The sequence below is a fragment of the Meriones unguiculatus genome, chromosome 1 (assembly GCF_030254825.1).
Source record: "Meriones unguiculatus strain TT.TT164.6M chromosome 1, Bangor_MerUng_6.1, whole genome shotgun sequence".
NCBI classification, from domain to species: Eukaryota; Metazoa; Chordata; class Mammalia; order Rodentia; family Muridae; genus Meriones; species Meriones unguiculatus.
Genome location: NC_083349.1, coordinates 110,673,519 through 110,699,810, shown reverse-complemented (window position 1 = coordinate 110,699,810; position 26,292 = coordinate 110,673,519). Strand labels below are relative to the sequence as shown.

The following is a 26,292-nucleotide window of genomic DNA, read 5'->3' as shown; positions in this document are numbered from 1 at the left end:
CAGTACAGTCACCTAACTGCTCAAGCATATGTATGCAGATGCTAGGATAAAGGCATGCCAAGATGTGAACCAGATGTGTGTTGTCGAAGTTGGTGTGTTGTTTATTTCTGCATATAAATTCAGTCTTTCTGAAAGGAAAACTTAAAAATAAATAAAATTATTGTCTATTATGTTTAATTTCTCATTTGAGGAAAGCTTTAATATATAAGAATAGAGACTAAAAAGCTACTTATAATAACTAAAATTGATAATATGTTGCCATATTAATATTTTATTATAGTTGAGTTTTCCTTTTATTGTAATTTCTTTGTTGTTGTTTTGATCAGGGTTTCATTCTGTAATCCATACTGTCCTTGAACTTGAACCATCAACTTCAGGGGATCTGGATTCTAGGATGTATTCCCATGCCCATATTGTATTTTTGAATTGATAGTTATTAATGTATATGAAAGCTAACAACTGTGGGCATCAATAACACATCTGCCTCTTATGCTGAACGATCTTCTTTTTTTTTGTAATAGTTTATTCGTAAATTGCCTTTGTTTTTGTTCTGTGTATGTATGTGTGTCTGTACATGATAACATCATTACAAATACCAAAATTTTTATGTATTCTTTCTCTCCTCTTTGGATGTTTTGAGGTAATTATCTTGATGTTTGCTTGAAAGATATTTGAAAGCACCTACTCCTTCAAGTTTATATGTATGGGCTTCAGTTTTAATAAAGCAATATCTTTGATATGGAAAATTAGGAATTTATTCCTTTGAAACTGCTTTTGTATTAATGCCACCTTGCAATACTTCCTCTGGTCTTATTATATGCTGTCTCCCCAAACAGACTGTGAGCTCATTAATCATAAAGAGCATCTGTTAGGCCTCACAAGGTATTGCCAGCCCTGTGGCAGAGCCAGATTTCACTCTCTAAAGAGCCCTAGACAGAGCAGCTTCTCAGTTACAGTTCTTTGTGGTGAGGTAACTTGTATCTCTCCAATACCTCATTTGTCTTACGAAAATGAAGATTAAGATACTAGCTTTAAATGGTGGTTAGCGGTGCTATATCCTTCTTGAGCATTTCCAGCATAACTCAACAAGTGCATATTAAATGCTAACTGTTCACTGGCACCATCTGTGTGCTGTTGAAGGCTATAAATGAAGTGAGAGACAGGTTTGCTATCTTCAAGAAGTTTGCAGATCTTGTCATGCCAGTAATTCTTAGGGTTCCCCATTTGTAATTAAAGTCATACTAGATGTCATTTATTGAGCTACTAGGACATGCCAAGAACTTAGCAATGTATTTTACACATGTTATCTTTTTTAATCCTCACAAACTCTAGGAGGTAATTAATGTCATTGTCCCAGACAGACAAAGAGGTTGAAGCAGAGAGGTTCTGCTGTTCCCCTGTCTGGGGCTTGACAGCTAGTCAGTGACTGGAGGCTTCAGCCAGTGCTGTCCACACTGCACCAGGATGGTGAGCTCATTGTGATCCTGCCCACACTTACTCTTGTCCATGTACATCTGTGCTTCAGCGTGCTCACTTGTTATGCATAGGTTTTGAACTTCATATTTCCACTCTTATTTTATACATACAATTGCCTCCTAAGGTCCATGAGGATTGAAAAACAAATAAAATGTGTAAAACACTTTTATATGATAAAGCCAAATTACCCTCAAGAAAATAAGACCCCTGTACCTCTAACTTTTGCCACCTTCTGTCTCTGGGCTTAGATACCGTTTCTGTCTGCTTCTGCAGAATTTGATTTTGTCATAAAGTATTACAATGGCCTGTTTCCTTTTATTTTCTTTCAAGTGTGAGCTACATCTAATTTGCTTCAAAGTGTTAGGAACATCACATGATTATCTGTCATATGATAAATTTAGCAATGGTTATTGAGTTTGCTAGTACATTAATTAAGGAAAGACACAGCAGTCCTCTATATCCACAGGATCAACCGTATTCTGAAAAAAAAAAAAAAAAAAAAGAAATGGCATCTGTACCAAACATGTTAGTGTCGTTGCCTGAATGTAGTGTGCCGGCTACCTCTACAGCATTGCATTAGGTATTATAAGTAACATAGAGATGGCTATAAGTATGGAGAGGAATTTCCATAGGGTATGCAGCTGTGCAGTTTTATATAAAGGGTTTGCAGATGCTCAGATTTTGATATCCACAGGGATCTCCTGGAACTGGTACTGCACCATAGAATATCGGGAGGCCAACTGTACTCATGAGAATTTAGCTCCAGGTAGCATTAACTAGCATGTCTGCCACATAAAAAGTAATAAGTGGGTTTAACAAATGAAAGAAGTCCAAAATAGTGAAGGAGGCCTTTTCCGTTTAAGATAGAGGTGTTGTACTCTCCAGTCCTTCAGGTTTGACTTTGAGCATGTCTGTTGTGTTTTTTTTTTTTTCTATGTAGCTATTGGGTGCTTCACTTAAAGATGATTTTTATTTCCCTCCTCTAAACTTAAGTCATTATAGTGACATCTGCTATTCCTTACTATGTGTAGCTTGTTCCATTCTCTTCTCTGTACTGAGACATGTTTCTTTTACTCCATAATGGTTTCAGGGATTCAGTATTACAGAGAACTTAATGGCAAAAACATGCTTGGTGGCTGAGTATAGAAACACGTACCTGTTACCCTGGCACTCTCAAGGTAGATGGAGGCTGATCACAGTTCAAGAATAGACTGCATAGTGAGACAGTGTCCCACCAAGTAAATCTAAATTGATCACCCCCATTGAAACTTAGACCTGTAAGTTTAAATAGCTCCTGCTCTATTCTGAATCTATTAAATGTGTCTGCTATCTATGAGGTTTCCTAAGGTAAAATCACATGTCCTCAAATACTATAATGTTACAGATAAACCCTTGTGAATATGAAAATATGTTCCTCATTTTATTCATGCTTTGCTTCAATACCTCAGAGTGAAGTTTGTTGGGATGCCTTGCTGTGTCTGTTTAAGTTATTAAGATAGAGTTTTACTATGCAAAGTGGAAATAATTCCTCAGTAATGAAAGATTTAACAGATAAAGACAGAATGCACGGTTGTTAGAGTTTTAAGTCTGATTGTGTTTGGGGATATGCACCATTTGTTAGCACTGTGTTTTATAGCAAATGGCTGGGCTCCTTCACTGTGCCGCATAACTGCCTTTGCTTTTAAAGTCTTAGAGATGTTTAAGAAAAGGAAAGGACTTTTAAATTTATGTTTATTGTAAGGTTTTTAGCAACTGATTTTTCTCTCCTCTCACCTCTTTTTTTCTACCACTTTTATGTGCAGCTAAATGATTTTAACTGCTGTTTGTAAAACAAAGCTTGTCATAAACAGTTTTTTTCTGTTTGGATAATGGAAAGTTTCAGAGTAATATTTTACCATCTTTGAATGCATTTCCTAAATCAAGTTGCTAGGGACTTGGCAAAATAAATTAGGGGTAAAGATTAAAAAGCAAAAATTAACTGTAATCATTTCATACATTGAGCAGACTTTTTAAAAAGTGCTATCTGCCTGTGACTTGATGCTCTGTTTTTTTGTTGTTGTTGTTGTTTTGTTTTGTTTTTCTCCTTTAAGGTGATCATGTTTGCCTTGGTTTTAATGTTGACAACTTACATGTAGATTTCATTTTCTGTTATATTTAGAAGGAAGCCGTAACCCACTGTTCTCCCTCTTTCTGTAGTTGAGTTACTTTTTAGAGTGTCCTTTTGAACAGCTTCTTTTTCATGGGGAGCAACTAATGTTCCTATCAGAATAATAATGAAGAGCTTCTCAGAGCCCTCATTACAATTCATCTGAACCCCAATCATTAGTGCTGCTTAAACTGTAGGGAAATTCCTTGAAAATTCCAATTTTACCTCAAATGAGCAGAAGAACCAAGCACAAGAAGTCCATCTACCTTTAATATCTGGTGGCCATTGGTTATCTGAAAATATCTGAGGTCTATATGTCCTTGACAAACCCATCTGTCATAGCATCACTTTCTATATATTTTGGCCAGAATTATTTTGTGTACTTGAGTATTTTGTAGTGTCTGAGTTTTAGGTGTGATTTCAATTTAATTCTTAAATCTGCTTCTATATTTTAAGAAAAACAAGATTTCCTTCAAATGTGTAAACATTAATATGTTTGATCAGAGAAGTAAGTAACATGGTATAAGTGCATGCTAACTGGATTTTTTTTTTTTTTTGACATAACAGTACTGAGAAGAGGCGCAGGGAGCAAGAAAATAAGTATTTAGAAGAACTCGCTGAATTACTGTCTGCCAACATCAGTGACATTGACAGCTTGAGTGTAAAACCAGATAAATGCAAGATTTTGAAGAAAACAGTAGATCAGATACAGCTAATGAAGAGAATGGAACAAGGTAAAAATAAAATTAAAGACCATGTTCTTGGCTGCTGTGATATTTATGGCATACTCTTCTACTCTTCCATCATTAAGAGCCTGTGTTGCTTTCAATGTTTTTGTTTAGATGATTTTTAGTTTATTGAGTCAAAGAACATTTCTTGGTATTCCAAAGTGGCTTACTAAGTAAACTTGACAACTACTCAAGTAATTAAGCAAGGCCAGGAGGTTTTGGAGCCCAATGTCGTAGGGCCTTAAGCAGGAAACACAAGTTGTGGTAGGACCTGAGGCCCTGGCATCCAGTTAAAGTACAGTAATTTCTTGATGAAAATCTGGCTTGTCCGAGGAAGCTTGCCTCTGCCTGGCTCTGTGGGGGAAACAGTCCTCTGGGTTGGGGGAGGAATCCCATTGTATTTTTTGAGGTTCATATTTATAGCACCTGTACTTACTGGGAACCCAACACCACTAATCCCTTGGGTTGCCTGCCAGAAACAAAGAAAAAGCACTTTGGGGATACACTTGTACTCGTGGAGTGCTATAGAATTTTCAGGTGAGGGAGCTGACACTTAACGTTAGGTACGAAGGAATCATCTGTGGTGAGTAGGAGCACAAACCTCCAGACCTTCAAAAGAATAACAGCAGTGTGAAAAGACGGCAGACAACTAGTATTAAAATGACTCAAGATGCATGATTTAAAGACTTCAGAAACTGCAGAGTAGTCTAATGACAAATGATTTAGCAAAGAGGAGAAACCAGAAGCCTGCAAACAGCAGCTTGCTCTTATATCTGAAGCCAGAGATGGTGGGATCCTTCTGAGGAAACTGAGCAGTCCCAGGGAAGACACATTTGTGGTGATCCTGTTCTAGGCTCTCAGGGTTGCCAGGTGGCATTTTTGCATGTCTTACGTGAACAAAAGCCACAGGCATCTCAGGAAAGCCAGAAGTTATAAAAAGAAAGGCAGAAAGAAGGAAAATGCAGGGCACACAGAGAGACGTGAGAGGCAGCAGCAACACTAACGCCAGTCCCTTGGATAGAGGAGAAATTGTACCATTGAAAAACGTAACTTTTAGAAGTTAAAACAGAGTGCTTAGAAAAATCTTCACTATATCATTGTGTTTCTCATCTTTGCCTCTTCATGCTACCTGCCCCTACTACCACAGGCACTACCACTGGGCACTTGTTCAGGCTAGATTTTCCATCCATCTGATGTTTTCTCCCTAGGTACCCACTGTCTGTGCCCACTCTGTCACCCCTTTCATATCCTCTCTCAAAAGTCTTCTCATGAAAATGTCCCCAAGTGCTCTTTAGAAAAAAATTAAGTGAAAAAAATACACACACACACACACACACACACACACACACACACATATATATATATATATATATATCCTTCCACACCTTTCTTGATTTCTTTTACCCATGGTACTTTTTACATCTACCATATAAGTTAATTTTAAGTAATCTCTTAAAAAGTAAAATAGACAGAAAAGTAATGGAAAATAAGAGAAAAAGAAGAAATTTACAGGATTAGTTTAAGACTGGCTATAGGACAGTAAATGACAAGAGGGATAAAAAAACAACAACAAAGCTTTCTTGAAAATAGAAGGATCTGGTTCTGGATGGAAGACACACCTGGAGCTGGCTGTAGGGGTGGAGCACACCTGTAACCCGGCAGCTGAGATGCTGAGGCAAGAGCACCAGAAGCCCACATTGGCCTGTGCTGCATAGAGGGACCTTAACTCAACAGGGGAGAGAGGGACCCAGGAGGGGAGAAGAGGGACGGTGGGGAAAGCACACTCACTCACAGGCACAGTCAGCAGAGTGTTCACACCCATGCGCAATTTAGTGATACGTTAAAACCTCAAGAAGAAGAACAAAGAAAAGATAGGTCTCAAGCATAACAGATTGCTTTCAGAATAGGACTTCTAGACCTATAGCTCTGTGTTCATGATGAAATTATGAATAGAAAACAGGAATTTTAGGACATTTAAAGTCTCTAAATGTTACTTCTGTTATACACTTTTCAAAGCCTCAGTAGTGAACTAAGTAGTGAAGAAACATACATAGGCTCTTTACCCAAGGAAAATGGAATCTGAACACAGAAAAATGGGAAAAGGAGACACAGAAAGTACTGTTATGTAGATAACTAAACACACACACACACACACACACACACACAAAACAATGACAACAACAAAAAACACTTTTAGTTCCAGCATTTTGAAGGCAGAGGCAGGAAGATCTCTATGAGCTCAAGGCCAGCCTAATCTATAGAGTGAGTTCCAGGATATCCAGGGCTACACAGAGAAACCCTGTCTCTAAAAAAGAAAAGCAAAACAAACAAACAAAAATTCAAACCATGAAAAATCAGTTGCAGCTGGAACAAGTGAAAAGAGGACTCTTGAAAAAATGCTGCTGGATTGTGAGCACATAGGACTGTGTGGTAGATACCCAAAGAAAGAAAGATTTGCGTTGTTGGGTTTGGGTTTAGTAATATGGCTGTTGCTTTGATTTGGGGTTTTTTGTTTTGTTCTGTCTTAGGACAGGATTTTACTATGTAGCTCTGCCTGGGTAACTCTAATTAGAACAGGCTGGTTTCAAACTCAACAGAGATCTACGTGCTACTATCTCACCAGTGATAGGACCAGAGGTATGTGCCATCATGCCTAGTCAGAGAAGTGGTTAAGCTCTGGAGAAGTGTTTAGGGATGACTTACACAGCACACGAAAATTTTGAAAACTTGAAACTACATACAAATGTAATATACAAAAATGTAAGAGTATCTTTTATTCACCTGTTTCGGTTGTTGTCCCGGGGGCTTACTGCCTTCTTCTGCTAACCTAGGCTTAGTCCTGGAAGCTTCCAGCCTCCATACGATCTAACCTAGGCCTAGAATGTTTTCGGCCTCTGAAACTTACTGCTTCATAAGCTTAACCTTTCTAGTTCTTAGTGAGCTCTTAGCTGACCAGCTCAATTCAGCTGTTCTGGCTCAAACACCTCTCTCAGCTGACTTATTCATCTGGCTTTTCTCTCAGTCTCCCCCCACCCCCACCCCCACAACCTGTCTCTCTATTACTGTCCTGATGAAACTGCCTCCCCTCTCTCATTGCCCCTTAAGTAGCTTCCCTTTCCTCTCTCTTCTCTTGAGAGTTGGGCATACCCTATTCTGTCAAGTCATTCTCTAATTTGTCACTGTTTCTGCCACTCAATTAGACAGCACTTTCAAACACAGGTGCTTCCTTCTACAAACTAACTTTACCTTCATTGTTTGGGATTAAAGGTGTGTACCACCACACCTGAAACTAAGCTTTTCCTTACCTGAAACTTGCTCTATACCAGGCCAGCCTAGAACTCAGACATCTGCTTGCCTCTGTCTCCTGGATTAAAGGTATGTCTATATTCCAGCTGGATCACACAGACCTGGAAGATCTTTGGGTGTGATCTCTTGCCAGAACAACCATTTTCTGAGTTAAAATTCCTCTACACAAAAATATACAAATAAAATAGATACTGTTATAAAAAAGTTTATAAAAAATGTTATAAAATATAACATACACCTGAATTTGTTTATGATGTACATTTATTTTTGTTTTGGAGATACTAGATATTGACTAATGTAAAAAGTGATTACATATACTGAGAGGATATAATACAGGAAGCATAAATGCAATGACTTGAACATGATAATCTAGGTAGATATCAAGAATTCAGACTCCCCATGTAGATTTTGCTGCCATTCCTAGGCTATTTCCATCACAATGTATAATAAACATGACTGGCATGTCTGCATCCCAGCTGGCCAGTTTAGGGTAGCAGAAGACACAAAGGCATACCTCTTTCCTGTACAGACAGGACCCAGAACTGTCCTTCAGGTCTGGTCCCATTGCTTAGGCCTTCACCTGACATGTAACTATTCCTATCTTAAGTTTTTCCTAAAACTTTAAATGCTTTGCTTTTCACATACAAGTAATTTAATCTACAGGAACTTAATGGATTTTTTGAATTTTTTAATAACTTGCTTAAAAAAGTAAAAAATATCCTCCTTATCTCCATGATGTAAATCTCGATGTCTTCATAAACTGGCTCTTAATGACAATGAGCTCATTGGATGTGTAGTTTTCAAAGTCTCACTGTTGCAGAAAAATCGGCAGCTGACGATGATGTGCAGAAGTCAGACATCTCATCCAGCAGTCAAGGGGTCATAGAGAAGGAGTCCTTGGGCCCTCTTCTTTTGGAGGTAAGTGTTCTCGCTGACCACAGAGTGAAAGTCTTTGTCTTTACCAATTTAAGTTTTCTTAACCTTTGGTGTTATATGAAACAGAGTAGTTCTTTAAATGTTTTTTTAAATAGTGTTTTATTATAAAAACTGATTCATAGTTGTTATTTGTGAGTTAATGTGAATAATGAACATATTTTTTTTTCATATAGGTATTCCAAGGAGTCACAATGAATGGCTTTGCCTTGTATTTCTGGAATGATTAGAATTATCTGGGAAGAGAAAACTGAAATAGGCCATCACCTGATGCATAACTAGTTTAGCTAGCTAGTACAATCAATGTATGTATACTGTAAAATTTCACCTTTAAGTAAAATATACTCCACAGTATTGGACTAGGTGTTATTTTAAAATATTTTCAAATTAAAAAAAAAAGTTTAAATTGGTACTAGCGAAGTGGCTCAGTGGTTTAGAGCACCAGCTGTTCTTCTAGAGGACCTGGGTTTAATTCCCAGCGCCCACATGGTAGTTCACAACTGTCTATAACTGCAGTTCCAGGGGATCTGACACCCTCACACCAACATGTGTGCAAGCAAAACACCAATGCACATAAAATAAATTATTTAAATTTTAAATTGATTTTACACACACTGTAAATGAGAATTAAATTGCTATCAAACTTTATAAAATGAAAAATGTTGAAACTTAAATTATTTGCAACTACTGTATTATTTCACCTGTCTTTTCCCTCTAATATAATACTGCCTGGATTTTGAATGCAAATGCTTTGTTTCCAAGCCAATTCATCACCTGAAACACTTTCTCTTGTACATGAATGTTTAAAAGTACTTAGCTATGTATATGGACATGCTTCTCTGTCTCAAAAACAAATTGTGTATTTGTTTACCAAAATATACACAAACTAAATTCTTCCCTTGCCTGTTCTCAAGGCCTTCATTCTGGTGCAGGGGCCCCTCATAACAAACTTGTACACGTCTTTATTTTCTAATTCTTGCATATGCTTTGTTCTCTTACCATAGCTTGCATGTTTTTAGATACAGCAGTTCCCTCTGCCTGGCCATGGGTAGTGTTGCCTTCTTAAAGAGACTTTACTCAAGGGACCTGTTACCCCACTGCAGGATCCTTACTCTGTCTTTAACCTTTGTAAATATCTGTGTTGTCTTTGCCTACTTGGGTACTGTAAAGGTCTTGGGAATTACATATTGTATTCTGAAATCTTTGTCCAGTGACCTTAAGTGGTAGCCTCATTAAAAATCAGGGCTCTTGTTTAGCTCTTTCGGTGAACAGATTCTAGTATGTTTATCCTATATTATATGTCTAATGTCCACTTACAAGTGAGTATATACCATGTGTGTCTTTCTGCTTCTGGGATACCTCACTCGGGATGATATTTTCTAGTTCCCACCATTTGCCTGCAAATTTTATGATTTCCTTGTTTTTAATAGCTGAATAGTATTCCATTGTGTAAAGGTACTACAATTTCTGTATCCATTCCTCAGTTGAGGGACATCTGGGTTGTTTCCAGATTCTGGCTATTACGAATAAAGCTGCTACAAACATGGTTGAGCAAATGTCCTTGTTGTATACTTGAGCATATTTTGGATATATGCTTAGGAGTAGTATAGCTGGATCTTGAGGTAGCACTATTCCTAATTGTCTAAGAAAGCACCAGATTGATTTCCAAAGTGGTTGTACAAATTTGGGAGGAGGGTTTCCCTTTCTCCACATCCTCTCCAGCATGTGTTGTCATTTGAGTTTTTTATCTTAGCCATTCTAATGGGTGTAAGGTGAAATCTCAAGGGTCATTTTGATTTGCATTTCCCTGATGACTAAGGACACTGAGCATTTCCTTAAGTGTTTCTCTGCCATTCGGTATTCCTCTATTGAGAATTCTCTGTTTAGCTCTGTACCCCATTTTTTAATTGGATTACTTGATTTGTTGCTTTTTAACTTCTTGAATTCTTTATATATTCTGGAGATTAGCCCTCTGTCAGACGTAGGGTTGATGAAGATCCTTTACTAGTCTGGAGGAGGTCATTTTGTTCTAATCACAGTGTCCTTTGCTTTACAGAAGCTTTTCAGTTTCATGAGATCCCATTTATTGATTGTTAATCTTAGAACCTGTGCTATTGATGTTCTGTTCAGGAAGTTGTCTCCTGTGCCAATGAGTTAAAGGCTCTTCCCCACTTTTTCTTCGAACAGATTTAGTGTGTCCGGTTTTATGTTGAGGTCCTTGATCCACTTGGCATATGTCCAAAATATGCTCAAGTATACAACAAGGACATTTGCTCAACCATGTTTGTAGCAGCTTTATTTGTAATAGCCAGAATCTGGAAACAACCCAGATGTCCCTCACTTGAGGAATGGATACACAATGGAATACTACTCAGCAATTAAAAACAAGGAAATCATCAAATTTGCAGGTAAATGGTGGGAACTAGAAAAGATCATCCTGAGTGAGGTATCCCAGAAGCAGAAAGACACACATGGTATATATAACTCACTTATAAGTGGATATTAGACATATAATATAGGATAAAAATACTAAAATTTGTACCCCTAAAGAAGCTCAGCAAGAAGGAGGACCCTGGATAAGATGATCAATCCTCAATCAGAAAGGCAGACGGGACAGACATCAGAAGGAGAAAACAGGGAATAGGACAGGAGCCTTCCACAGAGGGCCTCTGAAAGACTCTACCCAGCAGGATATTAAAGCAGATGCTGAGACTCATAGCCAAACTTTGGACAGAGTGCAGCGAATCTTATAAAAGAAGGGGAGATAGAAAAGCCTGAAAGGGACAGGAGCTCCACAAGGAGATCAACAGAACCAAAAAATCTGGGCACAGGGGTCTTTTCTGAGACTCATACTCCAACCAAGGACCCCACATGTATATTACCTAGAACTCCTGCACAGACATAGCCCATGGCAGCTCAGTCTCCAAGCGGGTTCCCTAGTAAGGGGAGCAAGGACTGTCTCTGACATAAACTCAGTGGCTGGCTCTCTGATCACCTCCCCCTGAGGGGGGAGCAGCCTTACCAGGCCACAGAGGAGGACAATACAGTCAGTCCTAATGAGACCTGATTGGCTAGGGTCAGATGGGAGGGGAGGAGGACCTCCCCTAAGAGTGGACTAGGGGAGGGGCATAGGAGGAGAAGAGGAAGAGAGGGTGGGATTGGAAGAGGATGAGAGGGGGCTACAGCTGGGATATAAAAAACAAATGAATTGTAATTAATTAAAATTTTTAATTAAAAAACAAATTGAATAAATGATAATTTTAAAATATATAGAATTTTAGAAGTTCAAATACACACGAGAAAACTCTTGAAAATAGTTTTTAATAAATTGCAAATGGAAGTGAAAAAAATATTACAAATTATTACTAAAAATAGAATGTGCTCTTGGTTGTATGTTTTGTGGTAGAATTGTCTAAAAATGTAGTTCTAAATGAAATGTAATATTTTCAGCAATAATTTTATCTCTTCATTTATTGATGGACATTTAGGCTGATTGTATACATTGCCTATTTTGAGCAATGATGCATAGTGGAGTTTTGATACCTCTTCAAGGGACTGAGTTAAGTGTTTTTGGCTATATATACTCAGGTGTAAGATTGCTAGATTATCTGGTTTTTCTGGTTTTTGTTTTGTTTTTTGAGGCTCTTCCATGCTGTGTTCCATATTGACTCTGTAACAGTTTATATTTTTACCAGCAAGTACAAAGAGTCCCTTTTCTCTGAATCCTCGTCTGTAGTTTTACTTTTTGTCTTTACAAACTAGCCATTCTGACGGGTATATGGTCATGTATATAGTTTTAATTACATTTCAATAATACTGTGTGTGTGTGTGTGTGTGTGTGTGTGTGTGTGTGTGTGTGTGTAGAATGGGGTGCTATTCTGTTTTTTAAGACTTAAGGAAATGTTATTTGTGACAACATAGATGAGCCTGGAAGATACTATAGTGGATGGTATAAGCCAGTTAACAGAAAGATAAGTGTTTCCTGAGGTCACTTACTATGTGGAGTGTAAACTGGGCAACTTGCAACAGGCAGTTTTAGGGGTGTGGGTTAAAGGGCTCCATGATGGAAGATATTGTCTAAAGGATTAAAAATTTCAGTCAGAGAGCTTGGCATTGATGATGCATTCCTGTTATCTCAGCACTTGGGAGGTTGAGAAAGGAAGATTAGGGAGCTCAAGGCTATGTAGCAAGTTTGAGGATAGTTGTTCTCTCATTTTGAGCAGTTGTGACTTTCTTTAATATTCTCCATCTTCTGCAAAAAGAAGCTTCTTTGATTGGGGGCAGGCCTACACTTATCTGTGGATATACATATATAGTTATTTAGATTGAAGTTAGGAATTGTTCTGGTTTCGGAAAATGGCAGTATTACATTCTCCTCCATGGCCCAAATCACAGGTGGTTGGGTAGGTGTGCAGTACCAGACATGACTTCCCTTCTGTTCAGCTAGACAGCTGTTGGTTACCACCAAGATATAAGTGCCACTATTGCACCTTTAGAAGTATCTCGCCCATACTGGTTGTTGTTGTGGTTCATAGATGTCACGGCTGGGTAAGACTCCTTACCCCTCTCTCGCTTAGCAGCTTACATTAGCACCTTTGGGAAGGGGCTTTTGGGTCAGATCCACCTCCAATCCTCCAAGTTCTGTCTAAAATGAGTGATGTCTTCATCAGTAGGGACTTTATCTTCAACTTATAGAAGACAACAGCAATAACCTATATTATTTTGGGAGTCTCTTTGACTCCCCTGATCCAGAACTCTAGAGGACTTTGATCATGCCTTATACCAGGAATTTTGTTAGATGTTCTTTGGAGGAGGCATATCATCCCAAGTGATATAACTTCATTTAAACTACACATGTACACAAACACACACAAACATACACTTATGTGTATCATATGCAGTTTTAAGTAAATATAAAAATAATATGATTCTCTATGGCTGTTTCAAGCATCCTCAGTTTTACTTACCTCTCCTTTCTCTTCTTTGGTATAATCCTCCTTGCCCCTCCAAGTTAAAGACTCCTCCACTTTTTCCATTTCCCTGTGTATCCTACTCCCCCTCTCTAGAGCTCCTTTCCTACTCCCATGATCCCTTTCTTGGTTTCTGTGCTTAGTCCAGGTTATGCATTCACATCTAAAGATTTGACACTAGGATCCAGAAATGAAAATGTGCAGCCTTTGTATTTCCAGGTCTGAGTTACCTCGCTTAACTCTACCCATTTATGTAAAAATTTCTGTGACTTCATTTTTCTTTGAGTAGTCTACCTTTGTGTGTATGTATCACATTTTCATTATCCATTCATCAGTTGAACGACATTTAGGTTGTTTCCATTTCTTTTTTTTTTTTTAAGTGAATGTAAACTACCATTGCTTCTTTCTAAGATTTATTTATTTATTTATTATGTATACAGTATTCTGCATGCAGGCAGGCCTGGACACAAGAAGAGGGCACCAGATCTCATTATAGATCTGGTTGTGAGCCACCATGTGGTTGCTGGGAATTGAACTCAGGACCTTTGGAAGAATAGCCAATACTCTTACCCTCTGAGCCATCTCTCCAGCCCTGTTTCCATTTCTTAACTATTGTCAATACAGCAGCAATGAACAGGCTGAGCATGTATCTATGGAATAGGATGTTGACTCTTTGGGGGATATGCCAAGGAGTGGTAAAGCTGGGTTATATAGTAAATATAGTTTCAGTTTTTTGAGAGTTTTTCACACTGATTTCCACAGTGGCTGCACCACTTTACAATCCCAGCAAGAGTGAATGAGGGTTTCCCTTCCCCTGCATCCTCATCAACATTTGCTGTCAATTTTTTCCTTATTCTTAGCCATTCTGATTGGAGTGAGCTGTGGATGGTGAACATTTTAAAATTTTTTCTTAACCAATTTTATTTCTTTTGAGAACTGTTTGGATCAATAGCCAAGTTTTAAATAGGGTTGTTTCATTTGTGTATTCTGTTACAAACTAAGTCATTATTTTTCAAATAGCTAGGAAGATTCCATATAAATAGGGTGACATTGTCAGCTCCAGTATTCCAGATCTTCCCTAGAAATTGGAACTCTCTGGACTTCATGAAGGACCATCATGCTACATGTTTATTAGGCTTGATTTCTTCCATATGCTTTAGTTTGCACTCTGAAGGTTCTAACAGTGTCTGTGCCACTGGAAACACTTTGTGCCCCTTGGGGTGCACATTCTCTCCTCTTGGAAAAGCCTGCTTCCATCTCTGCACACAGGAGGCCCCTGGAACCTGGCTCCTGTCCATCCTAATTACGTGTTTGCTGCCCACAGGCCTCACTGTCCTTTGTATCCTCATCTCCACACTGCTTAATGCCTTGCCATGTGCCATGTGCTTCTCTCTTCCTGAAATAACTTTCCCTAAGGCCTCTTCCCCTCCTCCACTATGCTGTTCATTAGTTTGGTAAGGCTGTAAGGTGCTTCTCATCACCTCCACCACTCCCAAATTAAGCATCCTGGATTGTGCTCGTAGTATTCCACATATCTGTGACACCACATTGATCACTAGCTCTTTATTATGCATGTCCACTCTTGCACAGGCTTCTCAAAGGCAAAGGCTGGGTGTTAGCCTACATAATGTAGAGATTTTCAAGACTGAGTGAGTCACTTACTTTGCATTTGCTAGTATAAAACTCCTTCCCAGGATGTAGAGACCGTCTGTGGTTGAGAGCACATACTGCCTTTGCAGAAGACCCAGGTTCTATTCCTGGCATGCACATCAGGCAGCTCACAACCACCTGTAGCAGTTACAGGGCGTCCAGCATCTCTAACCTCTAAGGGTATCTGCACTCGTGTGTGTATGCACACACACACACACTTGAAAATAATAAATATTTAAAATGAAATTGTTTCCAAGAAAGCAGGTTGATATTTTTCATTAATGCCCACTGGAAACATTATGTATAGCCCATTTGAAACTCATGACCTTTTCCCCAGAGAAGCAATTTCTCTTTTAATTTGACATACATTTATTTCTAATATCTTTTTAAAGAGAAAAATATGTTTCCTTTTATCTTTTAACTTCCGAGTGTTTTAATCAGTGTCTTCATGTCTTAATCTTTTTCTTTATTTTTTTCTTTTGGCTTTACAGGCTTTGGATGGATTTTTCTTTGTTGTGAACTGTGAAGGAAGAATTGTATTCGTGTCAGAAAATGTGACCAGCTACTTGGGTTACAATCAGGAGGAATTAATGAATACCAGCGTCTACAGCATACTTCACGTGGGAGATCATGCAGAGTTTGTCAAGAATCTGTTACCAAAATCACTAGGTAGAAAGAAATTAACTTTTTATTTCTAATACTTAGTATCATGACATATACAAGTTAGTAGTATAAAATATTATACTTGAAATATTTTAATGTGGTTATAGCCTTCGTCATCAGTGTACTTCCATGTCACATGACAGTGACATGTACAGGAGCCAACACAGTTAAATCATCCCACTACAAGAAGCTTCCACTTATATTTCCCTTTGCTTTCAGTTTGGATTATATGCAGGGAAAGAGTGCCCTTCTCACTACCCTGATCCCAGAAAAAAAGAACAGAAGGGAGGAAGGAAAGGGTCAGGGGGCGGGTTATGCTTTATTTTATGCCTCCAAAAGTAACCATTTGGAATGTAAGTTTCTTTCAGCTCCATAGTCCCAACTGTGATTAGATGGCTTGCCCACTGGGGAGAAGCCACGCTGAGGGGTGAATGGTGTTGATCTCTAGCTGCTGTTCTGTCCACTCAACTATTTGGCAAGGCTGGGACCTTAGAAGTCAGGGTGTTTATGCTGATTATCTAGGAATGTGAATGGACTAAAGGCCACCCTTTGTTTGCTTCTTGAATTTTGAGACTTCTGCTAGAAAGGTTTTCAGGACTCAAGTTCCAGTTACTCTTATTGATTGAATTCCTAGTCTATAAGATATGTTTCGAGTAGTCAATGTACGTGTATTTAGTGGAAAATCAAAAATTTTTCATATTTAATTTCAGATTATATTAATTTCAGATTTTTTTACCTGCTTTTCCCATCATTTCTATGCTTCACTAGCTCTGAAATAAGACCAATTTATCACACAGTTGAATTGATCAAACATGAGTTTTTCTGAGTATCAGTTAAGAGTGTCCCCATCACCATTCAGTGTGGAAACTGAGGCAGGAGCTCAGAGAAGTGAAGCTAAGGTCCCCTGGTGTGATACCTGGGTTTCTTCCTCTGGTCCTATGCCCTAGTTGCTTTTATTCTGCCATCCTGCAGATCTGGCATGTGGATTTAATTGAGCTATTTCATTTTATTGTTGCCTTAAAGTTTTTAATATTCGTACCTGTATTAGCTGTTGAGTTGAACAGCTTGCCTGGTTGGGAAGAGAACAGAGGTCACAGAAACAAAGCTGAGCTATATTCTACCCCCAGAAGAAGGGGCTCATTGTGCAGAAGCCACACATTACTCATTCCAGCATGCTTGCTGTAGATAGGTTCTGTGCAGTTTGCCTCCATCACTACCAGGAGGCACATAAAACCAGGGTGCCGTCTGCTATCTGAAGATACGGTGATACTGCTCCCAGCCACCTGTAGGTCCTTGACTGGCCTTTTCCAACTGGCCTCCACCACAAGCGGGGAGATGTGATGGTTCTGCTGCAGCGACATTGTTTCCTCATTCCCCCAAAGAAGGAAAGAACAGCAGCAGGGGAATAATGCTGCCTAACTGCCCCTGCTGCCAGGTACAGTAGGGTGGACCCACAACCACAGGGCATGCTCAGTGGCCACAGAGCAGATCATCCAGTTCTGCAGTGGCGTTTGGTCACCTGTTACTAACCACTGAGAAGAATAAAGCCCAATTGTACTAACTTAGAAAAGTTACTTTTCTAGAAACATTGGAGAAAAAATATACTACAAAACCTACACTTAAATCTCCATTATCAGAATTATCAAATCTAGAAAATCAGAAAGAGAAAAAAGATAAAACATTATATATGTATATCAACCCCCAGGATAAATAAGTTTCAGACTATGAAGAAATTTGAAGAATTTGGTTATTATTTATAAATCTGCATGTTTACATGTACGCACACACACACACATTCACTTTATATATGTAAATCACTAACATGAATCAAAAGATTATATTCTTGTTTTCACTTATATAAAAAAATGTTGAAGAATAGCATAAAAAACTTGTTACAAATTTTCTTTTGAATTTATTGACGTAGAAGATTTCAGTGTCTAAAATCTCTACTTTTGTATATAATATTTTACTTATATAGTATAAAATAACACTTGAACACTGGAACACTATTATAGTGAAAGTTTTTGTCCAGGAAGATAAATGTGGAGCTGGAGAGTTGGTTCAGTAGGCAAAGTGCTTGCCACACAACACTTGAGTTTAGTATTCCAGAGCCATGTAAAGAAATGGTCATGGCAGAGTACGTCTGTTATCCCAGTGCTGGAGAGGCAGAGGCTGGGGGATTCGTGGGACTTGCTGGCTAGCCTGTGTAGCCAAATAGGGAAGTCTAGGTTTAGTAAGAGACCCCATGCCAAACGAAAAAGGCAAGGCGGAGGAGCACTATTGAGGAAGACACCCATTGTGCACATCTGGTTTCCACATACACACGCGTGCACATACCTACACAGCCGTGTGCATATACCACACATACACACACAAAAACCTATGCTGTGAAAGTTTAAGATTTATTTGTGAAATTCCAATAAGAAGCTGTCACTTGAAGTTTGGAAAAAATGGAAATAAGTTCTCACAGTTCAGCATTTATTTCTCTAGTGATGCAGACACCATAGAAGTTAAAAGTTCTAACAAATTGATATAAAACAGATGTGGGGAATGCATCTTTCCTCTGCCACCTACCAGCAGTGTGACCTCTGTTAGGCTTCATCTCTTGTCGGAAGTTTGGAGGGCATTCAAATGGTACTTAGCCTATCACCTAGGTGAACTTCCTTTACATTTATTTAATACTACTATTGTTGACTTTATCTAAATGTTTTGGAACTTTCAATTTCATGACAGATCTGTAATTTTGTCTCATTTACAACTACTTGATATTTTAGATAGTCTTAGCTTAGGAATTGATGTCATGGAAGAACAGTCTTGTCCTTGCATAATAGGCTCTTTCATCTGCTCCCCACAAAGTTGAGGCAAATATTTTTACAGAACATATCAATAAGAAACTTCAGTTCCCCTTAGTTCTTTTTGAAACTAAGCTGAATAGCTGCATCTTTCTTGAAAAGGGCTTTGAGCTGAGCATGCATCTCAGTAGTGGAGCACTTGCCTTCAATGTGCCCAGCAAGCAATTAGGCCCTGAGTTTAATTCCCAGTACTGAAACAGCAAAAAACCTTTTAGTTGTTTTGCAATATTTTGATTTGATTTTTCTTACCAGGTTTTTTTTTTTTAAACAGTGGCAGTTGCATTTATTTTTTCAAGAGGAATTGTGGTAAAAGGAAAGAGCAAGTGGAAAAGATTATAGACAGTCTTCCCCCAACAGAACAAAACACTGAGCTTCATTAGCACTTTATATCTGTAGTCTAGATCTATCCTTTCCTCGACCAACAGAGAGTACAGAGCCTGTGTTTTTCTTTTCATGAAAATGCAGTCATTGTAAGTAAAGACTTAGTGTTTAAAAGATTTGGGTTCAAAAGAAGCCTTGATCTCTGTTGTAATAAGTTAATTTAGATAATCCAAAATAAATCTAATGAATATTGTGCTATATAAGGGATCTAGAAATAACGTATTAGAAGGGTCTGTCTGTATTAGAAGGGTCAATGTTTGGGGGAAATCCTGCGTTTATGTATTTATTAAGTCCCTGAAAGTATGCCTATGTTTCAGTACACGACCCTACACACCATACACGCACTGGCAACACTAAGCAGACTCCGTGGAGCTTTATGAAACAAACAAGCAAAAGCGGCTAGAGTGATGGCTCAGCAGTTAAAAGCACTGCTTCCTCTTCCCAAGGACCTAGGTTCAATTCCCAGCACCCACATGGCAGCTCATAATTGTCTGTAACTCCAGTTCCACAGATCTAACACCCTCTTCAGACTTCTGTGGGCACTGAGCGCAGGTGGTGCACATACATACATATAAGCAAAACGTCCATGTATTTGTCAATATATTTATGTTTGTATTTATAGAAACAAAACCATGAAATTGGGATTAAATAGTGGTGGGGAATAGAGGGAATGGGAATGGGTTTGATTAAAACCTGTTATATGCATATATGAAATTCTCAAACAATAAAAAAGTTGTTCTTAAAATTCAGGCTAACAGGCTCTGAAATTAAACTTGAAGGACGTTCCCTCCCCACACTGCTGCCTGTTCTCCTCACAGCTTTTTATGCTAACCTGATTCTAGCCACTTTTCTGCCTGTTTTGTTGTTGTTTTGTTTTGTTTTGTTTTGTTTCCCCTATCCTATTTCTCATTATCTGAACTGAATTAAGCTGTTGTTTAGCTGAATTTCCTCTGGCAATGTTTAGCAAGTAGCTTCTTTTTGCAAGTGCAGTTAGAAGCTGAGGTCATCCCTGATAGCTGAATGAATCTGGGTAAATACTGTGCAAACCAAGTGGCAAACAAATTTTTTTAACGAATCGTTTTTATAAGAGACTCTTACTTTAGTTGGAGAAGAAAGCTCTAAAAATGAATAAAGAGGTTAATTTTACATTAATTTTATTGTCTATGTCATTCTACCATCTAGTCTATATGTGTTTCAAAAGTAGGAAGAAAAAGGCCTTAGGCTATAAATCCTATATAAATAAATTAGACATATATATATAAATGTATATATATTCTTGTCTGTGGTTCTTTATTTCCTACATTGTTCCCTCTGTGGAATAGAAAGCTTATTTCTTCTTTGAAAAGAGTGGTAACCAGGGACCTGAAATGATTGTCTCCATAAAGTCTCTAGTTTGATATTGGAATTGTAGAATCAAGGACTCCTGGGTGTTCTGCTGTAGACTGTAGAGTCCAACTGTCTTTAGAGCTTGTACAGTGGATCCCTTATTTTTAAAGATGAAACAACTGGAAATCAAATATTAAGTGACCCAAACCTAACAACTTGTGAGAAGTAGAACTCCTTAGTGCAAGAGAAGTTAGTGTCCATACTTTGCTCTTGTACTTATGGGATGCTGGGATCAATAACAGGAAAGTGAGTCAGTAGCGGGAGGGTTAGCTTTAAAGCTCCTCTGACCACTGGGACCCCAGGACCCGAACACGACGCTGTGAATAAGAAACTGTGACTCACAACACAGTGAGATACACGGCATCTTTTCTAAAACCAAATTTAATTTTCTTCTATTAAACGAGATAATGTTTGTTTCTTAGCAATCTTTTGGTATTGTAGCATGTAAACTATGCTAGTTAAATTAATGAAGTAATTGCTGTCTGTAAGAAACCAGTATTCCTCCCTTTCTCTTCTAAGACACAGACTCCTTGAACAAACTTTAAGTCTTCTCCCCCATACACAAAGAGCCTGCCCTTCAGATTGGCCTTTGATGGATCCTGCTTAGCACAGTACCTGTGGCCTTAGGTTTTCTCACTTGAAATGTATAGCTGCAAATAAAGAGTTAACTACCTTGCCAGTGATTTCAACTTTGTCTTTGTTCCTAAGTGCTGTTAGTGAAGAGGTGTATCTGCTGTCTGAGCTCTTACACATTTTCTTGGAAATGTTCCAGTTTCTAACTGGTAGATGTACCTTATTGACTCAGTATAAAGTTAGATCTGAGGATGTATGCCAGTCTTTTAATATGAATATCTAATTAGCCAGATTCTTTGAAGTGTGGGGTTTTTTTGTATCTTCAGCATTTATGCTTTTCTCACTTTATTCACAAGCATATAAATCAATTTTGCCTCCCTAGTAAATGGAGTTCCTTGGCCTCAAGAGGCAACACGCCGAAATAGCCATACATTTAACTGCAGGATGCTAATTCACCCTCCAGATGAGCCAGGTACCGAGAACCAAGAAGCTTGCCAGCGCTATGAAGTAATGCAATGTTTCACAGTGTCACAGCCAAAATCGATCCAAGAAGATGGCGAAGGTAAAGGGTCATTTAAAGTGATTGTTTATCTTCGGCTTGAAGGATCAGAGGAAATTGATTGCACACTACCTTCTTGAGATAATATTTTTTGGTAACTCTATTATATGTCATAACCACAGTTCGTTTTCTACATTCTTTTATTCCCCCTTGAGACAGGGTTTCACTGTGTAGCTCCAGCTGACCTTAAACTTGCTATGTAGACCAAGGTAGCCTCAAACTCACAGAGATCCACTTGCTTCTTCCTCCCAAGTACAGGTATTAAAAATGTGTGCCACCAAGCCCAGCCCATTCAGATTTGTGAGATATGGGTCCACTGTGTATCCTAGTGAGGCCCACAGCTTACTATGTAGCATAGGTTAGACTTAGAAGCATTCTCCTGCCTCAACTTCGTAAGTTCTATGATTGCAGGAGCATGCCGTCATGTCCAGACTCAATGTTTTTCTTAAGTCTTTAAACATTATTACAAATATGTAGAAGCACTCCCTTAAAAATGCCCTAAAGTTTCAGCTTTATGCTGGCTATGCTGGCATTCCCACTAAGATGTCAAATATTTCAAACCAGTTTGCTGCCTTGAAATAAAATAGCTAACTATCTGCCTCACTTGGAAATTTACGAGATACAACAGGCTGTTGACAACCCTGGTGTTTAAAAAATGTCATTAAAGCCAGGTACAGTGGCCCATCCTGTAATCCCAGCACTCTGAGAGACAGAAGCAGGTGGATCTCCGTGAGTTTGAGGCCAGCCTGATCTACAAAGTGAGTCCAGGACAGCCAAGGCTACACAGAGAAACCCTGTCTTGAAAAACCAGAAAGAAAAGAAGGAAGGAAGGAAGGAAGGAAGGAAGGAAGGAAGGAAGGAAGGAAGGAAGGAAGGAAGGAAGGAAGGGAAAGTTTCATGTAGAATGTAGGAGGCATTGGGGAATAGCATTGGCATTTTCAGACTATGCAAAACTAGGAGAAAGTTTACAAATAAATGGAAGCCATGGCCAAGGCACTACTATGAATATGATATCAGTATGGATTTTAATATGTCACAGTGGATTTCAGTACGGTGAGTGGGTGTGTTGTCCATGTAAACATAGGATCAGATAAATTTAGGAACACCACAAATTGGGACCTGGAATGAGGACCAGGGAAGAGAGGAGCCAAGTCTGTCAGGGGCAGTTCAGTAGCAGATGTTACCAAGAGATGGAGGTGGTGATCAACTGGGAACTTTTCAGACATTAATGACATTGCACATGTCATTAGTGTGCAGTGACCTAAAGGACCCAGGTTCAATGCCCAGCATTCACACAACAGCTTACAACTGCTGTAACTCCAGTTCCAGGAGATCTGATGCCTTATTTTGGCCTTTGTGGGCATTGCATGCTCATGGTGCACAGACGTACATGTAGGCAAAGCACTCATACACAAAAATTTATTTTAATTTAAAAATAATTTCAGAGATAGAGCATGTGCTGAGCAAACCTAAGTCCCTTGAGTTTAATTCCTAGCAGTGTAAACAACAAAAATAAAATTAAAAAGTAGTGCTGCTTACATTTAATCAGAACTATTACTTTCGACTGTGTTAACATCTGTCGTTCATAGTTTATATGCAGATATTCAGTGGGGAAAAACTACTCTGGTGTACTTTCTCCTAGGGCTACCAGTTTTGTGTAGCCAGCAATTTTATTTCCCCTATACTATTATGTTAGAGTGATTCTAATACTCTGGTAAATCCTGAAACGTGTAATTTTAAAATAAAAACTATCAAGTAATTGATGTAAACATTTTCTCTACATTTTGTTCAATTTCCCCTTCTTGTTTTGGGCAGATTTCCAGTCATGTTTGATTTGTATTGCGCGGCGATTACCTCGGCCTCCAGCTATTACAGGTGTAGAATCCTTTATGACCAAGCAAGATACTACAGGTATTCACAAAATCCAACATGCTCCATAGTTATGCATCATGTAAACTTAGCACTGCACTGATCATATCCAAATGTAGTATCCATCCTCTGCCTCCCAGGCTTATGTAGAAAAGCATTTTAAATAGTCATCTTGATATTGATAGCCGAAGGCTTTTATTGTTGTCATGGACTTCATGATGTAGAGACCAGTTCTTATAAATGTTTACATGAGTATATCTGTTTGATCATGAGTCATCTTTATAATCAAGGAAAAAATTTTTAAAGAAATTTGTAATTATTAATATCTGTATCTATACATTCATAACTGGATGTAAATATGGTGGGTTTAAATATTATGTTTAAATATATTTGGTGGGGCCATCCAGAGGGATCAGTGGGTAAAAGTATTTGCAGCAAGCCTAATGGCCTGAATTTGATCCTTGAATCCACATGTAGGAAGGAGAGAATCATCCCCTCTCACACACAAAGCATACACATGCACACGTGTAAACACATAAATAAATGTAAAAATTTTTAGCGTATTTGGCTATTTTCCTTTGCCTTTTTTAAAAATTTATTCAGCACATACCACTGAGTCTATAGAAGTAGTTGTCATGAGTAATCACTCAGGATATATGTGGTGAGTAAAGATCAATGGTAAAAGGTGACCACACTTAGATGCATTTATAAACCCAGCTCCTGGGTGGGCTGAAGCCATTGCATTGCTTGAACCTACACATTATGAAAAAACTGGGCAGAGTAGCAAGGCCTTATTTCAAACAAACAGAAAGTGAGTGCTGAAGTTCTGAAGTTCTGTATTGAGGAATTTTTTTTTGAAATTAGGTGATCATTCTAAAAGAGGGTTGAGCTAATTAATATTGAGCCCATGGGCCAACAAGTATGAAGTACCACACACCCAAAGTGTAAGTGTCGAGAGTAGAAAGTATGGAAAGGTCTTAGTTTACAGTGAGAGTTCCTGACCCAAGAAACAGGTGGACCAGCCCCAACATTAGCAGGACGGAGAGGTAGGCAGTAGGGCTGCATTGTGTAAATAATACTTTCTTCTTAAAAGCTTCTTAAGATTTTATTCCCATCTAAAACAAATTGCAGCTGTTGTTTACAGTTTCTTGTGGCTTTTCCTGGTTAATTTTCATGCTTTTACATGCTTAGAGTTAATCTCCCAGTCCCATTCCTAATTTGAACACAGAAGTAGACAGTAGAGATATATTTTTGAGCAGAAAATTTTTAAATGACTTCAACTGAATTGATTCTTTCTTTGTTCATTTTAATGTGCATTCTTTCACCATTCTTTAAAGGTTCTATTTTATTTTTAACAACTTTTTAACTCTCAGAAACCTGATACTCTCGTTTTGTATGCTTTATTCTTGTATTTTTAAAAACAAGATCCCAAACGTTCTTCCAAAAAAGGTGGGAAGTAAATATGAAAAATAGTAAGGAGAGGCCTGGGAGCATAGAGAGCCTGCACCGCTCTTCATCCCTTTTCAGTCTGTCATGTTCACTTCCATTTTCTTTCATGAGCAACACTGGAAAATTCTTCGAACCCTTGTTGAAAGCCAGAAATATTTTTTATGGAAGAAAACAGGTTTCATTGACAAAGAAAACTAGTCCTTTTGTCAGTGACTGATTGATACAAAAAGAAACCAAATAAGGCTTTGTGAGACACAGAATGGAGACCTCCTGGGAAGGGTGTTTCTCAAGCTACACAGGAAGCGTCGGAGAGACTTAAAGTTAATGAAGGAGCCAGTGGGATGGCTCACCAGGGTAAAGACACTTGGCCCAAGCATGGCAGCCTGAGCTCCATCCCCAGATCCCACATAAATGTGGAAGGAGAGTACTGATACCACTAACTTGTCCCCTGACCTCCATTGATGCCCCATGGCACACGTACCTACGCCCTCAAACATACGCACACAGTGGGAGTAAGGTAGTTCATGAACAGTACTTTTAAACTTATTCTCATTTCTGTAAGTTAAATATGACATTAAATCAGAGAATTTAAATTAGAATTTCAACTGCATCTGATTATGTGTAAATAAGTAAAAAATAATCACAACCATTTAAAATAAGAAAATTTAGTTCTATGTTTCACAATAATTGTTTAACAAAACAAGCCATCAAAAAATAACACATTCCAGATTTGGAAAGAAGGCTCAGCAGTTAAGAGCACTGGCTGCTCTTGCAGAGGACCCATGTTTGGTTCCCAGCACCCACCTGGCAGCTCAAAACTATCGGTGACTCCAGTCCCAGGGCATCTGAGGACACCAGACACACATGTGGTACACAGACATACGTGGAGACAAAACATGCATACACATGAAATACAATTTTAAGTTATTTAAAATAAGACTTATTTTTGAAAATAACTGATACCAACTTGTTTTATGAATGGGAAACAAAACCGATTGCTGGAAGTAAAAATATTTATCCTGCATGAAGTGATCTTCCTTTATGTGACATGACCTTCGACCACAGCACTCTACTTCACCTCTCACACCAAGCTACCAGACATAGGCATTAGACAAATTTAAAGCTAATATTTTATTACATAATAGAATAGATTCACTGAAAATAATAGTGAGGTAAGGTAAATATTAAATACTTCATTTTAATGGTACTTTCTAACTATATGTGGAGTGGTTCATGTCCCTTTAAAAAAAAAAGTTCTATTGGGAAAGATTGAATGGTGGGTTTCTTTGGTTTTTTGTTGTTGTTGTTGTTGTCTTCTTTTTGGTTGGTTAGTGGTTGATTCAGTTTCCTC

General features: G+C 38.4%; 1 protein-coding gene across 10 annotated transcripts in view; it reads left to right on the top strand.

The window, feature by feature from the left end:
- The window catches only part of Ncoa1 (nuclear receptor coactivator 1), a 212,872-nt gene that overhangs the window by 127,670 nt on the left and 58,910 nt on the right, over window positions 1-26,292 (top strand). For all 10 annotated transcript variants that reach the window (XM_060365339.1, XM_060365318.1, XM_060365359.1 and 7 more), the window contains 5 exons: window positions 4,190-4,356; window positions 8,477-8,574; window positions 15,701-15,878; window positions 21,447-21,626; window positions 23,439-23,534. In XM_060365339.1, the coding sequence (XP_060221322.1) occupies window positions 4,190-4,356; window positions 8,477-8,574; window positions 15,701-15,878; window positions 21,447-21,626; window positions 23,439-23,534 (719 nt within the window). The remainder of the gene's footprint in view (window positions 1-4,189; window positions 4,357-8,476; window positions 8,575-15,700; window positions 15,879-21,446; window positions 21,627-23,438; window positions 23,535-26,292) is intronic.